This window comes from Grus americana, chromosome 4, assembly GCF_028858705.1.
Source record: "Grus americana isolate bGruAme1 chromosome 4, bGruAme1.mat, whole genome shotgun sequence".
NCBI lineage: Eukaryota > Metazoa > Chordata > Aves > Gruiformes > Gruidae > Grus > Grus americana.
In genome coordinates this window covers 41,862,279-41,879,125 of record NC_072855.1, presented here as the reverse complement: position 1 = coordinate 41,879,125, position 16,847 = coordinate 41,862,279, and the positions used below count along the sequence as shown (strand labels likewise).

At 38.1% G+C, this 16,847-nt stretch overlaps 1 protein-coding gene across 7 annotated transcripts in view; it reads left to right on the top strand.

Moving 5' to 3' along the window:
- CLCN3 (chloride voltage-gated channel 3) overlaps window positions 1-16,847 on the top strand; it is a 68,289-nt gene that overhangs the window by 47,359 nt on the left and 4,083 nt on the right. For 4 of the 7 annotated variants that reach the window (XM_054823279.1, XM_054823280.1, XM_054823281.1 and 1 more), the window contains 9 exons: window positions 657-844; window positions 1,518-1,640; window positions 2,818-3,024; window positions 6,045-6,125; window positions 7,267-7,812; window positions 9,951-10,137; window positions 11,468-11,866; window positions 13,518-13,734; window positions 16,033-16,108. In XM_054823279.1, the coding sequence (XP_054679254.1) occupies window positions 657-844; window positions 1,518-1,640; window positions 2,818-3,024; window positions 6,045-6,125; window positions 7,267-7,812; window positions 9,951-10,137; window positions 11,468-11,866; window positions 13,518-13,734; window positions 16,033-16,108 (2,024 nt within the window). The remainder of the gene's footprint in view (window positions 1-656; window positions 845-1,517; window positions 1,641-2,817; window positions 3,025-6,044; window positions 6,126-7,266; window positions 7,813-9,950; window positions 10,138-11,467; window positions 11,867-13,517; window positions 13,735-16,032; window positions 16,109-16,847) is intronic. The other 3 variants (XM_054823283.1, XM_054823285.1, XM_054823286.1) reach the window with 1 other exon arrangement.

Here is a 16,847-nt window from a genome sequence, read left to right as displayed (position 1 = left end):
CCAAAGTAATGCCTATTTTTTTGAGGACTCTTCATCAAGTTTTCTGCATGTAGTTACAACACAGAATCCCTCTTAAGCTTTTAGTTTGTGAACTCCTGAACTACTTCGTATCAGTACTGTTTGTTACCTGCAGTTCATTTTGTATATGTATTACATGCATGTCATCAGGGTTTATTCGGTGTTTTATTTATGTTGTTCTAAAACAGTTGTTGTCAAGGTAAGAATTATTTTCTCCAAATATGCTGTTCTGTACAAAACATAGTAGGATAGTTCGTGAGTTCTTTGAGACATGGCAAGGCAGTTTTGTCAGAAGGTCTGTTGTCTTTTTCTTCACAAAAATGTATCAGTCCTCTTTTGACTCCTAACTTAGTTTCAGTAGACTGTTGGAGAACTGTGGCATGGGGGCGGGGGGGAAAGATAAAAAGATGCATTTAACTTGAGAAATACACAAGGTACTAGATTCTTCAGCAAATACTAACATTACCATGTTGCAAATAGGATATATTCCTGGAAATCAGTAATATTTCAAATATCTATTTCTTTAGGTTTTCTGTAATTTCAATTTACATCAATTAATACCAGCACATTTTTTCATTTTAGCTATGCGTGTTATTCCTATTTACCAGAATATTAATACAGAACTGTTTCTAAAACAGGGGCATTGGCAGGATTAATTGATATTGCTGCTGACTGGATGACTGACTTGAAGGAAGGCATTTGCCTTAGTGCGTTGTGGTTTAACCATGAACAGTGTTGTTGGGGTTCAAATGAGACCACATTTGAGGAGAGAGATAAATGTCCACAGTGGAAAACATGGGCAGAACTAATAATTGGGCAAGCAGAAGTAAGTATATACCCATTCTTACATGGTCTTGCTCAACAGCTCAACTGAACGTGGAAAGAAAATAATAGTCTTAAGTTTAGGGTGCTAAACATGGGTTTGGGTTGTACTATCTGCTCCATTTTTCAGCATTTGAATTGATTAATAGGTTATACTGTAATAAATGCGTGTTTCATGCACTACAAGGGGGCTTGGACTGTTGCAGGTGTAAGGAAATTATGAGAGTATAGAACTGTTAATAACAGGAGTATTTCTGTTCTTGATCATAACTATACATAAAAAAATAAACTAAATTTGTAGTGTTCTCTGTTAACTAAGAATAGATTGGTTTTATTTTTTCTACAAAATTTTTTTAAATAAAGAAGATTTACTCAATATTCAGTAGATTTTAGCAGCTAATAGCTATTAAAAAAACCCCACCTGTGTTGTGTTTATTTTTTCTTTTTAAGATGAAGTGTTAGAGTACTTTCTGCCTTGTATAACCCAGTCTTTGCTGATGTGCAGGTGTCATGACTTTGTTTTTCAAACAAAACTCTCTTTCTTGGCTTGGTAATAATTACTCTCCTTCAAAATGTGTGCATAAATGTACTTGCAGGAAGAGTACTTCTGGGTTATTTTAAGTAGTAATTTTGCTCGTACATCAAATTTATATTCTGATTTTTGTTTTTGCTTTTAGGGTCCAGGTTCATACATAATGAACTACATAATGTATATTTTCTGGGCTTTGAGCTTTGCCTTCTTAGCAGTTTCTCTGGTGAAGGTATTTGCTCCCTATGCCTGTGGCTCGGGGATACCTGAGGTGAGGTCTAACTAATAAAATATATATATATTATAGATGTTTCATATTAATGTGAAAATTCCTGCTGCCTTACAGTGTCGGGGGGAGGCAGGAGGGAGCACTCTGTGACTTTGGTGAAATACATTAATACAAGTATTCAAATTGAAATACTGTAATTGTGCTAATTGTTGCTGAGAAAAATACCCCAAATTTCAGAGAATCTCCTGAGTTTGTATATTTTGCTGCGTGCTTCTGGCAGGACTACTTTTTAAGGATGAAGACTTCGGAAGAGTGATTTCCAAACCTTCCTCCCCATCCCCACCCTCCCTACGGTGATAAGAGAGAGAATACAGGTCCTTTGATAGAGGAATTGATCTTTTGTTGCACTGGCTTTAATCACCTGCACTAGCACAAACTGTCAGACAGTCTCAAAGTAAACTGTGTAATATCCTCAAAAACTCATTGTTTTTACAATTGCTGTCTGCTACTATACGCAGAATGGGAGGGAAAAACCCAAAGTCCGGTCAGTCGCACTTCTCCAGTCATTCTGTAAATATTTCTTTATGTATGTGTATTGTACGTGTATTGTGTACATCCTATTTATAGACATGTTGTCCTTTCCTATGATGACTATATTATTTCCTATTTATGGACATCTTTCCAGGCTAATAATATGACACTGTTAGGCAAAGTAATACCTTAGGCAAGTGACACCTCTTTTCTAGTGGAAAAAGGCCGGGTTTTGCCATCTTTATGTCAAGGAACCTACTGTTAAATTTTTATGTAGAGATGGTAAAACATAAGGAGAAAATAGAGAGGGGCAAAATTGGTGCAAATGTGATATTGTGATAGATGACCTTGAGTATAGTTTTTGCAGGTTTATTTTTACTTCGGGAGTTTTCTGACTTTCACTTGATAATTTACATCATAAACCAAAGAATGCAGTCTTAGAAGCTACTGCAGATTAAATTTCTAGTAAATGTAATGGGTAATGTTATTGTCCAGTGTTTTAGAGTAAGTTGCGAATGGAATACCTCTGGCAACCAAATGGATTCAGTGTAGCAATCTGAACAATACGTGTTTTAAAGTTTAATTTAGTCATTTGAAAAGCATATTTTTGAAGTTATGCAGATAAAATTAATGATTTTTATGAAGAAAGCAGAATACAATAACAGATACTATTTTTTCTTTCTTCCAGATAAAAACTATTTTGAGTGGTTTCATCATCAGAGGTTACTTGGGGAAGTGGACTTTGATGATAAAAACAATTACTTTAGTCTTGGCTGTTGCATCAGGTTTAAGTTTAGGAAAAGAGGGTCCCTTGGTACATGTTGCCTGCTGCTGTGGGAATATTTTTTCCTACCTCTTTCCAAAGTACAGCACAAATGAAGCTAAAAAAAGAGAGGTAAGTTCTTGTAAAAGCATTTCTAGAATGTATTGAATGTCTATGCATTTACACCAATTTGTTGAAAAGATGGTTTTTGTTCTCTCAGATAGTGTTTAGGCTTGGATTATCAATAGTTATTTGTTGTGTTAAAACCAATGTATTATCCCTAGCTTCTCCAAGGTAAATTGTTTCCATGACAGAGTAAGTTTGTGTCTCACATGTCAGAGACCATTTCTGTTCTCGACTCTGCATTTTGGTAATTGATGAGTGTCTTCAGTTGTGAGGACACCAGAGGACTTTTGAACCTGTAATCCAAGCATTCCTGGAAAAGGGTTGATGACAACAGTGTTTCTGCTGTATTTCAGTTTGTTGTTGTTAGTGAGAGTGTGGTGGGTTAGCCTTGGTGCCCACCAAGCTGCGCTCTCCCTCCTCCTCCTCAGCAAGACAGCAGGAGGAAAATAAGATGAAAAGCTGATGGGTTGAGATAGGAGATCACTCACCAATTACCATTACGGGCAAAACAGACTAGACTTGAGGAAGGTTACTTTATTGCTAATTAATAACAGAGTAGGATAGCAAGAAACAAAAACAAAACTAAAACCACCTTGCCTCCACTCTCCCTTCTTCCCAGGCTCAACTTCACTCCTGACCCTTCTACCCCAAAGCGGCACAAGGGGAGGGGGAACGGGGGCTGTGATCAGTTTGTAACGCTTTGTCTACACCACTCCTTCCTACTCATGCCTGTTCAAGCATGGGGTCCCACCCCTGGGAGATAGTCCTTCACAAACTCCTTCAGCATGGGCCCTTTCCACAGGGTGCACTCCTTCAGGAATGGACTGCCCCAGCCTGGATCCCCCACAGGCTGCAGTTCCTGCCAGAAAACCTGCTCCTGTGTGGGCTCCTCTCCGCAGGCCACGGCTCCTGCCAGGAGCCTGCACTAGTGTGGGTTCTCCACAGGCTGCAGCTTGCTTAAGGGTATATCCACCTGCTCTGGTGAGGGGTCCTCCATGGGCTGCAGGTGGATATCTGCTCCACCATGATCCTCCATGGGCTGCAGGGGGACAGCCTGCCTCACCATGGGCTTCTCCACAGGCTGCAGGGGAACCTCTGCATAAGTGCCTGGAGCATCTCCTCGCCCTCCTGCACTGGCCTGGGTGTCTGCAGAGTTGTTTTGCATTTTTCTCACTCCTCTCTGTCACAGCAGCTGTGCAGTGTTTTTTACCCTTTCTTAAGTATCTTATCACAGAGGTGCCACCAGTATCACTGACGGGCTCAGCTTTGGGCAGCGGCAGGTCCAATTTGGAGCTGGCTGGAACTGGCTCTGTTGGACATGGGGCAGCCTGGTGTCTTCACATAGAAGCCTCCCCTGCAGCCCCCGCTACCAAAACCTTGTCATGTAAACCCAATAGAAAGAGCCATGCAAATGAAAGCAAGTATAGTCATAGAGAGTAGCAAGTTTTAACATGCTTATTAATTCAATAAAATTTTTGCAGTGTAAAATAAAAAAGGTGTCGTCCTAGCTGTACTGCAGTTCTCAGGCTCAATTTCTGTACTTCTAGAAGGAGACTGCAGAACATGGGAAATTTGGGTTCACTTCTGTGGTAGATAGTCATGCACTTACGAGAGAAGCAACAATATACTTTACTGATACAAACAGTGAGTTAACGAAGTTCAGTGGTAAATGCGACAGTGGTTTAACAAGCTTCAATGGCAAGGTACACTTGATTATTTACTGCACAGAGGACAGGGTCAGACAAAACTGTCAGGGACACCCTCCCGTTGAGTCATGAAGCTCAGAGAGGACCCTCTTTCTTTCTAAACTCCTCAGAGGAGTCTAGGTACGGCTGGATCCAGTCCTAGTTCCAGACTTGATCAACGGTTTATGGCTAAAGGGTTATATTTATGTACAATCAACCCTTAATATCACTTAGCTAAGATCTTAATGTTTGGCATGCTATTAGTCACTTACCAAAGATCTTTCACGGCAAGGAATCTCTCAGCCTCGAGGAGTAACCTTGAGAGGCGTCCCTACTCAAGGGGAGATCCTGGCGTGCAGCTGCTGTGCGGGAGAGCAAGCTCAATGGGCTCTGGGCTGTCCACTATTTATGGAGTAAGATGATTGACTTATAGTCACATTTGCATACCAGCAAGATGTCTGGAACAGTGACTCTGACAGCCCTTGGCTACTGTCTTGCCATCTGTCCCCCAAAGTCCAGTGTAAGCCAGATGCAGCCATCACAACCCCCACTGGTGGTAATGGCTTAAGGTGTGTGTGGTGGGCAGCACATCGCCACAACTTTGTGTTTCAAAGCTGTGTGTTCTTAAATCATTTAATTTGCCTGTGGTTTAGCTGCTCATCTCAGAATGATGTAATAATTCTTTGAGTTTCTCTGTGTATTCTTCCACAGATGTGTAAGGGCTACTACCTGGGGGTCAGTGTTCTTGCAAGGAATTTGTCCAATATCATAATTAGCACACACTGTAACTGTCTTCATATATTGAACATAAGTCATCCATGATACTGGAGGACCAGCTGCTGCTTCAGTTCCTCTTAATCTCTCCCTTAACCTCAGTTCACCTCAGATCTTTTTGCAAGTTTTTGCTTGAAGACTACCAAGTGCAAATCTCCAGGACTGATAGAAAAGCTATGTAGTCAGTCATTGATTTTGTCCCTTGAAGAATATTTGTGATTGGTGGACTTCACCACCACACACATCTAGTACCAATAAAGCTTACTACAATTTCTTGAAAATGAGATATCAGCAGTTTCATACTGAAGCATAGACTCCTTTAGGTGCTTTGCTGAGGAGGCTTTGAGCAGCATCGTTGGCTTTGTCATGGCTAGTACGTGGTCGGTAGCTGCTGTGGCCACATCTTATGAGCATTCTGAAGCACGCACTTGATGCTTTTCTGTTAGCAGATCTGTGTGTTCTTGACAGGGACATAGAAGAAACTGATAACTGTAACTAGATTCTGTTCATGTTTAAAACATGTCACAGATTGCAAAAAAAAACCCTCTCATCATTGTTCTTATCCAGGTGTTGTCAGCTGCCTCAGCGGCAGGAGTATCTGTAGCCTTTGGTGCCCCAATTGGTGGAGTCCTTTTCAGTCTGGAGGAGGTACGTCAAGAGATGGCACTGAATGATAGATAGCTAAGAAAAAAATAAATTATTTTCTTTCCGCATGAATAATCTCAGGCTTCTTTAAGCTGTGGAGTCTTTCCTAAGGAGGAAATAATTTTTGGACCCACATTTCAAAACCAAGAGTCCTGTTACTGGCAGGACTAAGGATACAGCAGTTTTTCACTCTAGGAGTGTATTTTAAAAAAAATAAAAATGGGGTTTCTTGTTTTCATTTTCTAAGAAGCTTTATAAACCTATTTGACAGTTTTGTGAAACAAGTTTTTAAATGTTACTTTTCTTAAAGTTTCAGACCCTAAACACAATTGAATGCGTTAATTATTAAACTAAATATGCTATAAAACTGACTTCCAGGGCAATCAAACTCTGTTCTCCGAGAAATTTTTTGTGTTAAAGTGTTAAATTAGTTTTCATTAGTTGTTTTCAAAATACATAGGAATGTTATTTAGATCATTAACATCTTTGAAGAAAACTGACGTTTGAATATTCTTCTAAAAATCTCTGATTTGAAAAAAGGAAGCAAAATATTTTTTTATGTATAATTTTGCTATGTAATTAGGGGATTTTTAGGAATTCCTTTGTTACCAAAAAACCTCAGAAGAAAACTCTCTTGAAATGCAAATCAGGCTTTGTGGGGCTTAAATATGAAATTGCATGTTCTGTTTCGAGGATTTTTTTTTTAAATGTTTTAATCATACTTCATAAAAATAACACATCTGCCAGAAACCTTTCAATGTTGGTTGAATGGAGATGAAACAGTATTAGCAGGAAGTTTGAGAGCTAGTAAACAGTCTGGTTCTTATGAATGCCAGAAAGAGATGCTTTTAAACATAAATTACTAGGCATTATTTCCTAACAGTCTTAAACCTGCAGTGGTTTCAATATTGCTTTAGTATTGTCTCTAAAACTGATGTAAGTATGAGTTGTTGTAAAGCTTTATAAAAATGTAGGATGTACTGGAGTGCCAGTGCTCCCAGTGATAGAAATAACACTGATAGGAATAATACTGATAATATTTTTTTCCCCAGCATCTATACCATGTGAACAGCAGTACTGTAATACGTGCATAAAACAATTTTTAATTGAATCACTAATAATTCTCATGTGTTGCCTTTTGCAGGTCAGTTACTATTTCCCACTGAAAACTTTATGGAGATCATTTTTTGCTGCTTTAGTAGCTGCATTCGTTTTAAGGTCCATCAATCCTTTTGGTAATAGCCGCCTAGTTCTTTTTTATGTGGAATATCACACTCCTTGGTACCTTTTTGAACTGCTTCCTTTTATTCTTCTGGGAGTATTTGGTGGGCTCTGGGGAGCGTTTTTCATCCGAGCAAACATCGCATGGTGTCGTCGACGCAAATCTACGAAATTTGGGAAGTATCCTGTCCTGGAGGTTATTATTGTTGCAGCAATAACAGCTGTCATTGCATTTCCTAATCCATATACAAGGCTAAACACCAGTGAGCTTATTAAAGAGCTCTTCACGGACTGTGGGCCGTTAGAATCGTCCTCCCTCTGTGACTACAGAAATGATATGAATGCAAGCAAAATAGTAGATGATATTCCTGACCGTCCAGCAGGCACTGGAGTCTATTCAGCTATATGGCAGTTGTGTTTAGCACTCATATTTAAAATAATCATGACAGTCTTCACTTTTGGTATCAAGGTAAGTGTGAATGCAGTGGCTGCATCATCTGCTGTGATTATTTAATTACTGCCTTTCTCATTTTCCATCTCTCAGCAGCTTTGTTTTTAGAATTTTTTTCATGTATAGTTCTTTTAAAAAAAGGTCTTTGTACTGTTGATTAGTAAGCAATTCTTGTAGAAAACAATATTAAATTTAATTAAATTCAAACTAGCCTTTTGTTCAGCTGAATAGAAACGTGTGCTAAATTTAATAGGGAACAGTAACTCTGTGGGTGGATCGCTGTTTGAATGGGCCTGATTCAGCAATAAAGATGATTCTAAAATTTCTAAGAGCAGAGTTCAGCTGAGTTCAGACATAACCACTCAGGTTCCCCAGTCCTGTGACATGGAAAAAAAGAAGAAAAGACTGTACCTCTTGAACAACTTGTAGGCTTTTTTTTTTAATCCCCTCTCCTAATTTATCACATAAATGTAATTACTGCAGGTGTCAAAGGGAGCCAATGATGATTTCTGACCTGAAATTTCCAGTATTGCATGTCATTACTAGAAAGCGGGTTTCGTTCGTGTGACTGTAATGGGAATTTCTTCTCCATTACAAAGCAGCATAATTCTTGTCTGTCCTGGTCATTTTGTAAATCTGTTTTGGAGCTGTCTTCAGCTTCTGTCCAACCTGTGGCTGTTTTCTGAATGACATATAACTGTCATGCCATCATCGTTTTCTGTCTTGTCTGGCTCCCTTCATAGTTTTTTGCAACTACATCATTATCACACGTGTCTTAACACAAATGAAGTGTAGAATGTTCACTAAGCAGGCTTTGTGTTTAAACTGGCTTTAACTTTTCAGTCTATATTGCTGTTCCATGTAACTGCACACATAAGAAAACAGTTCTTCACTGTTGAGGGTGGTTGAACACTGGAATAGGTTGTCCAGAGAGCTTGTGGAGCCTTCATCCTTGGAGATACTCAAAATCTGACAGGATGCAATCCTGGACAACCTGCTGTAGTTGACCCTGCTTGAGCAGAGGTGTTGCATTAGACAATCTGGAGTTGGAATTGCACAATACTGAAATGTCACAGCTGTAGAGTAAAAAAAAATTAAATTACGTGTCCTGTTACACCAGGAGTGCTATTTTTTAAATGAAGTTATTTTTACAAGATGGGTTTTGGTGCATTTAGACAAAAAAGTAAAAATTCTGCTATTTATTTGCAGTCAGATCTGTACCTCAGTCACAGTAGAAAGTATTTTGATACTAACAACTGCTGTGAGGAGAAGCAGCGGGCATTTCCAGCTTAATGAGATGTTTAGACACCAGTGTGTTTTTTGGAAAGAAGATTAGCTTCCTAAGGAGGAGAAAAGATACACAACAGCAATTTCTCAGATGAACCTTCACTCCTTATGAAGCTGCTGATAAAAGCAAGACTTGCAATAATCTTTTACTAAGCCATGTTGGTATGACAAGGCTGTATGGCCATTTCAGGTTTTAGTTCATAACAGAAAAACAGTTTAAATAACTAAAATTACAGTAGGAACTTTTTTTTTACAGTAATGTTATCTACGTTGTACAATGGGAGTTGTCCTGCCTTTTTCTCTCATAGTGTATTAAGCATTCTATATACACAAATTTGTATGGGAAACTGCAATACAGTAAGCAAAGCTTCTTTTAAAAATCACCTATTTAGTTGGCCATCTAATTTATAGCAGTGTTGGGAAGCAGTTTGGGAAGGCAGTCCTATGTGCAAAGCTTGTTTAGTAAGTGAATGTTGACTCAGGAACATGAAGTAATAAGGGCAATGGGAAATAGTAAGGAAGACTTTTCAGTACTAGTAGTGCAGCTCAGATGGGGGACACATGGTAAAAATGGTGCTGTTGGCACTGAGGAGTCTAATTTCTGGTCCTGTATTGGTGATGGATTTGCTCTTAAATACAGTAAAATATAAACAAACGTGCTTATAAAATGGATTCAGCTAACCAAGTTGATCAGAAGTATCAACAGCATTGTGTTAAGTTCTACTAACCTTGCAATGTCAGTTTACATGTTTTTAACGTGACAATTTGAGCATTTACATCTCTTTTGGAAAAAAAAAAATTGCTTGTAAAACTACGCATCAGGGTATGTTCCCATCAGTGTGACAACAGTTCTTCTGGTTTTGTGGCAGGTTCCATCTGGGTTGTTCATACCTAGTATGGCAATTGGCGCAATAGCAGGAAGGATTGTAGGAATTGCAGTGGAGCAGCTGGCTTACTACCATCATGACTGGTTCATCTTCAAGGAGTGGTGTGAAGTTGGAGCTGACTGTATTACACCTGGTCTTTATGCCATGGTTGGTGCTGCTGCATGCTTAGGTAACTAAAATACAACAAAGTAAATTAAATTACCTGATTTCTTGTATGTTGCCAAAATAATGATTAAGGGAGATATAAATGTGTGCAGGTTTGGAACACCTTTTTATATGGGCTTCTCTCTCTTCAGAATAACACATTCACATTTCTACATGAGATCCTTGTGATCTGAGGAATAATATGAAATTTAAATTGATGAGAAACAGAAGAATTTAAATAGTAGTGTTTGCTTTCTATTTGGTATCACGAGTGTCATTACTACATCAGTCAGAAAAATCAGTTTCTTGAAATGTATGAAGTAGAGGATTTGCAGAGTCAAGTACTGTTGAAATTATTACAAGGAGGTGACGTGATCAGCTGTCACATCTGCATGAATTGCAAAAAATGTTCTTGAAATTCATAATCCAAACAAAACTTTCAGAAGTGTCTGATGATTTGAGAAGTCCAGCTTGATAAATTTTTAACAAGTCTGATTTACAAACTGTTGAAAATCAGCTTCATGGAAGGAGGCTTAAGTTGGCTACCTAAACTAGGAGAGGTTTTTTTGAAGGCCTTGTCTTGTCCTAGCTTACAACTTCATTGCCTTAGAAATTAAAAGCTATTAGTACAAATCCTGCAAAAAAGTAGACCTTTTTCTTAAGGAAAAGTGCATATAAGCAACCAAATAAACTAGTGATACGAATTTAGTTTTTGGAGAGGTTTTTTTTGTCTTTTAATAGATCAACTGGAATCACTTTTGAAAGCATTGAAAGAAAGATCATAGTCCTTTATTGAATGAAGATAACGGCATCAGAAACATTGGCAGAGCAAATATCTTGGATACTAACAAAAGAGAAATCTTATCCCTGTCTTCTCCCATTGTCCAAGAAAGATTTCATCAGCTCAGAATTCTTTTTAGCTTTTATGATTCAGCAACAGCATTAAATTTGTAATCCTTTGGACAACATAGCTGTTGAATTGCTACCTGTTACTCCCCTGCATTAGTTGCATTCTTTTTCCAAATTCTTACCTTAAAGGGTTTCCTTGCATATCTCCGTATTTTTACTGCAGGTGTGATATGGAGAAATACATAGTTTTATTTTTAGTTTACATGAAAGAACTGCACATATTTTTCAAATCCCTGTATTCTCTGGCTTTCTAGGAATCTTCCCCTAAAGCTCATTTTTATTTCTAAAAGTTTTGTGTTCATTTTTCCTGTCTGCTTCAGTATGATGTTTGCGAGATGACCTTTAATGGCAAAGTTATGTTTGTAGTTCTCAACAGGAAGGCAGGGAATTCTAAATTCATTTATGATCTGATACCAGAATGTTACTGGCTACCATTTTTCTTGCAGGTGGTGTCACAAGGATGACTGTGTCCCTGGTAGTTATTGTCTTTGAGCTAACAGGAGGGCTGGAATATATTGTGCCCCTAATGGCTGCAGTCATGACCAGTAAGTGGGTAGGAGATGCCTTTGGTAGGGAAGGCATCTATGAGGCACACATCCGACTGAATGGATATCCTTTCTTGGATGCAAAGGAAGAATTCACTCACACAACACTGGCTGCTGATGTTATGAGACCTCGAAGAAGTGATCCACCTTTAGCGGTTCTGACACAGGATAATATGACAGTCGAAGACATAGAAAACTTGATCAATGAAACCAGCTATAATGGTTTTCCTGTTATTATGTCAAAAGAATCGCAGAGACTAGTGGGCTTTGCTCTAAGAAGAGATTTAACTATTGCAATAGGTAATTATCTTCCAGTATTGCATGATTATGTATGCCAATTTTAAATGATTTTATAGCTTTATTACTCTGTGTGTTAACAGACTTACTTAAGGTTCAGATACCTCACGCAGACTGTCTGTTCCTTTATTGAAGTATATGATTATCTTCAGTAGCAGGCTCTCAAATGGAGAAAATGTTAATCTCTGTCATAAAAACAAGAGTTGTCATACTGGAGTAGGCCAAAATGTCATCTAGTCCGGTATTTTTGTTTGTTTTGAGGCATTTGCTAGTATCTCTTTTCCCCAAGTGATGCGACATTAACATTCTTCAGAATTGAGTAATTCTCATTTTAGAACAGCAGGATTCTGTGAGAATTACTGTCCAAGTAATTTTAAAATGTAAATGTATATCGTACTTCTTTCTGACAGTATGTTATTTACTGTTGTTAAAACAACTAAGACTGTATTATGGAGAGATAGCGAAATATTAATTATTTTGGGTTTCTGTTTTTCAATTTGTTTGTGTAATGGGAAATTTGGCTTGCATGTTAATGCGCCCAGGGCCCTGTTTGGGACTTCTTTCTCTGGGTATTAGAAACTTGTGTCTACTTGGGACAGTGCTTTGTGCACTGGCAAGAAAAATTCTGTGGATTTTGAGGACACGATCATAACCAAAGGAAAAAAATCATTATCCAAGAAAATGTTACAAAACTGTAACATTTGGTGCATGAAATCAATGATGGAAGCTGCATCTTAAACCACTTTTTTTTTTTTTTTTCATTCATAAGATTGTACCTTGACAGACACAAGTCTCCTGAAACTTTTAAAAAGTACTGTTGACTTCAGTAAAACTTTTGCCTGTGGTCTTAATACTGTATATACTATGGTATTACACTATGTAGGATGTATAGAAATGTCCAAAACTTGGAAATTATTATAGACATCATACTGTTTTAAGTTTGCGTTTACGTAAGAGTAAGTGAGGGAATAGCAGAACGTTCTTTTAATAATACACTTTCACAGGTAAGACTCATTTCAGCTGCTGAGATTGCACAGGGCAAGTTGCTTAGTCTTGGATTTTGGCTGCCTTAAGAGAGTCATTGTATGAAATAGTTCAGGGTACTGGGAAGGATGGTGATGTCACCAAGGTAATGAAGACATGAAAAGGAAGAAGATCCAGTTCACACAAAGCTAAATAAATTCATTATAAACAAGAAGACAGCATTTTCAGAGTGATCAGAAATGAGTTCTTTGGTTTTGAACCAACAATAATTGCAGGCTTTGGAATCATGACAGGCGAGCTGTCAATTGGGATTGGCTTTCCCCTCAACAGCTTTTTCAGCAGCTGTCTATGTGCTTCTTGTACGTTAGTTTTTGAGTCTTTCCACCTCTTTATAGTAACTAAAAGTCAGTTATTGGAGTGAGAAAGGTAGTAGCTGAAGAATGGCTAAAGCTGTATTGTACATGGCTTTTGTGATTTCCGTACAAACACAAGGGATAAAGCAGTGTCTATGGAAACACATCAAAACAGAATGTATCGGAATATCAACATCTCGAGAATAACATCAGGGTCTGGTAGTGTTGATTGATCTGTCTGTTTGCACTAAATTATCTTACTCCAAGACTGTAAATTCTTTCTCCTCTGCTGTTCCCCCTCCCTTTTTTTCTTAAAGAAAGTGCTAGAAAGAAGCAGGAAGGGATTGTTGGCAGTTCCAGGGTCTGTTTTGCCCAGCATACCCCATCGCTTCCAGCAGAAAGCCCTCGACCTTTGAAGCTTAGAAGCATACTTGATATGAGCCCTTTCACCGTGACAGACCACACACCCATGGAAATAGTGGTGGATATTTTCCGGAAGCTGGGTCTGAGGCAGTGCCTTGTAACACACAATGGGTGAGTAAAGTGGTGGCAATGCTCTTTGTTTGGTTAGATACAATAATTCTTACTTCTAGGATCAGAGTATTTGAACCAGGATATATTCCAGGATCGTGGTATTTGAACCCGTAAGTTTGGTACTGCAACTGAGGACTCTTAATTGTTCGTTAAGAAGGTGCTGTGCTGCGGCATCTCTCTTAAATTCTTACTCCTCCCTTGTATTCCAAGTAAGGATGCAGGTGATTTTAGTCATTTTCAGGTGTTCTGTTAAAAATTAGCTCTCATTCAGCAAGTTTTGTGTGTGCAACTTGCCTCGCAGAAATTTAGTCTTGCGTGGTGCACAGTCTAAGGCCTGTATTTCCTCGTTCTTACGTATATTCTGGCAACGGGGCAGTGTATCAGCTATTGAACATCTACAAATAGCTGGGTTTGTATAAAGTAAGGGAGAAAATGATCCAGTCAGTATCTCCTCTTCTGGAGTTTCGTGATGGCGATTACCACGAAGCTCTTGGTTTTGGCATACTAACAACTAAATAACTGCTACTAGTTCTGGAACTTTTGTTTCTACGCTTCAAATTACTTCAAGAAAGTAATTTCTTGTAAGTAAGAATGTTTGTAAATGAGGGAATTGTTATGTGATTACCCACTAAATAAATCAGTCCTAGGCATGAAAACATAAATGTTCATTATAATTGCCTCTTATCTAAACTACTCCTTTTTTTTTTTTTTTGACATGATCTTTTTCTGTGTAGCTGTTCCTTTTACATTCTGCTTTCCTGTGTCTCTTGCGTTAAACACTTGGCACACAACATTGCAGCTCCTGCCATAGTATCTTGCTTTCTCTTTAGCATGTCTTTTAAGGCACCTGGGGAGTGTAGCATTGTCTGGTAATCCACGTTATTTAGGATCAGTGTTCATGGGACAAACCCCAAGAAGCCTGAAATATAGGTGGGACTTCGTTTTGCTGTGGGCAAAAGGATGGCTGCTACAAGTAGCAAATATCTAAATATCGTGTTGCTTTCCAAGTTTATCTTTTCAGATGTATCTTAAAACAAACTTATTTTAAATGTTCTGGGGGGTTTTTTTCTTCAGTGCATCCCTGTATTGAATGGCAAGTAGATGTTTTCAGAAGCATAAATGACTTTAAAAAAACCTTTCTCTGATGGGGAAAGGACATCATGAAGTGACACTTAAAAGTCAGTGCAGGCATGCAATTATTCTTGTTTTGGGGAGGGAAATTTCAACTGATAAAACTTTAATGAAGAATATTTACTATACTGGGGGTTTTTTCTTTGTTTCTGTTGTGGTTGAGTGCTCAAATGTTGATGTTAAAATCGACTAAAAAAAGCTTAATCGTGCAAAGCTATGTCAAACTATACTATACATTTTTAACTATTTGATGATAAAGCAGCAGCAAGTATGGATGGCTTTAATAATTCGCTATTTTCAGATATTCATATTTGTCCTACTTCAATTTACAAACCTGTGATATTCCATGAGCACACTGTCCATTACAACAAGATCAGATAGTAAATGCTAGTACTAGTGGTATTTAGCCATGGCATATAGCCATGTGCACAGCAAGGACTAATCTCTGTTTTGGCAAATTTCCTGCAAATTGAATATACCCACATAAAGACACGCATCAGCTTACCGGTTCCAATCCAGATTGGAATAGGAACTGTGTAGAAATTGGTGCTGATGGCAAACGTAGAGATAGATAAAGACTGAGCCTCACTCTTCCTAATTTGTACGAGAATATCCATTCCAGGGAGTTGCTCTTGATTTGTACTGTCATGAATGAGAAATTTGAATTTGTATCTAGGAACACCAGATAACCCTGCTTTTTAGTGCAGCTTCAAATCTCAGTTGCGATGACTTTACATAGTTATTACTTTGTTCCTCTACTGTGGCTTGTTAAAATGTGAATAATTATCTGTATGCATAAGGAGAACTAACTATTAAACAAAGGAACTAAAGTAGATTTTAGTTTCAGTGCCTCTAAAACCTGAAGAGACACGAATTTGGGGAGAAGGGATGAAGTATGCTTCCTTGACGTATACTTGATATGAGAAACATACTGCTCTGGGGTGGTTGAAGATCCAATTGTGTTCTGCATTTTGGGAGAAAAAGAAAAAAAGGCAATGTCTGGGAAAGAGTACTGACTTTCAAATCATTTTTCATTTAATTATCTCATTAGCTTTCCTGCAACCATTTTTTTTTTTTAAGTTTTGCTCTAATCCTTTTTCATTATGATTAGAACTTTTTTTAATTTGATTTCACACACAGTTATTAGCATAACATGATCTGTTTCAGGATTGTCTTGGGGATCATCACAAAGAAGAACATATTAGAGCATCTCGAGCAACTAAAGCAGCACGTCGAACCCTTGGTGATTAGATATATCAGATCTCATAATTAGACACATTAGAAGTCAGGAAGCATGAAACTTGTGAACTCAGGGCTTTATGACATCGGCTGAACAATGAAATCATCTTATGCTAAAAATTTGTATTAAACCAGAAAATGTGCAAAATCCTTTTGTAGCAATTCAGCTGTTAATACGGACATACTGTTAGTCACAACATTAAAGGAAAGTAAACAATAGACTTTCTGGTATTTGCGTTCTTGAGATCACACAGATCCCTCTAGTCGATCTGCCGATTTCCCCAGGTGGGAAAGCATGCAGCTAGGAAAACTATTTCCCTGCCTAATGCAAATTAAGATTTTTCCTATATGCCAATTTCTTTTTCTGATCTTGACAGCTTTAAGTAGCTGTTAAATAGCGAAGTGAGTATCGCATCTTTTGAGAAGCAAAGCCAAGTGTGTTTTTAATGTCTCGTAGCATTAGATCTTCCCTGTAATCCCCCTTTATCAACTTGATTTTTTAAAAGTACTCTTATTTTTAGTAAAGTCCCGTGATTTTATGTAAAGTCCCGTGATTCTGCTGCTGTTACCTACAGCAATAAATGTACTCCTTTCTAAAATGTTCAGTGATATCCTAAGCCACTAAGTGGCATGCTACTACGTTGACTTTTACTTCACAATCTAGATGCTGTTTTAACCATGATGTTGTGAACTAACCTTAGACAGATGGTAGACTTTGTATTAATTTGGACACGGGTTGCTCG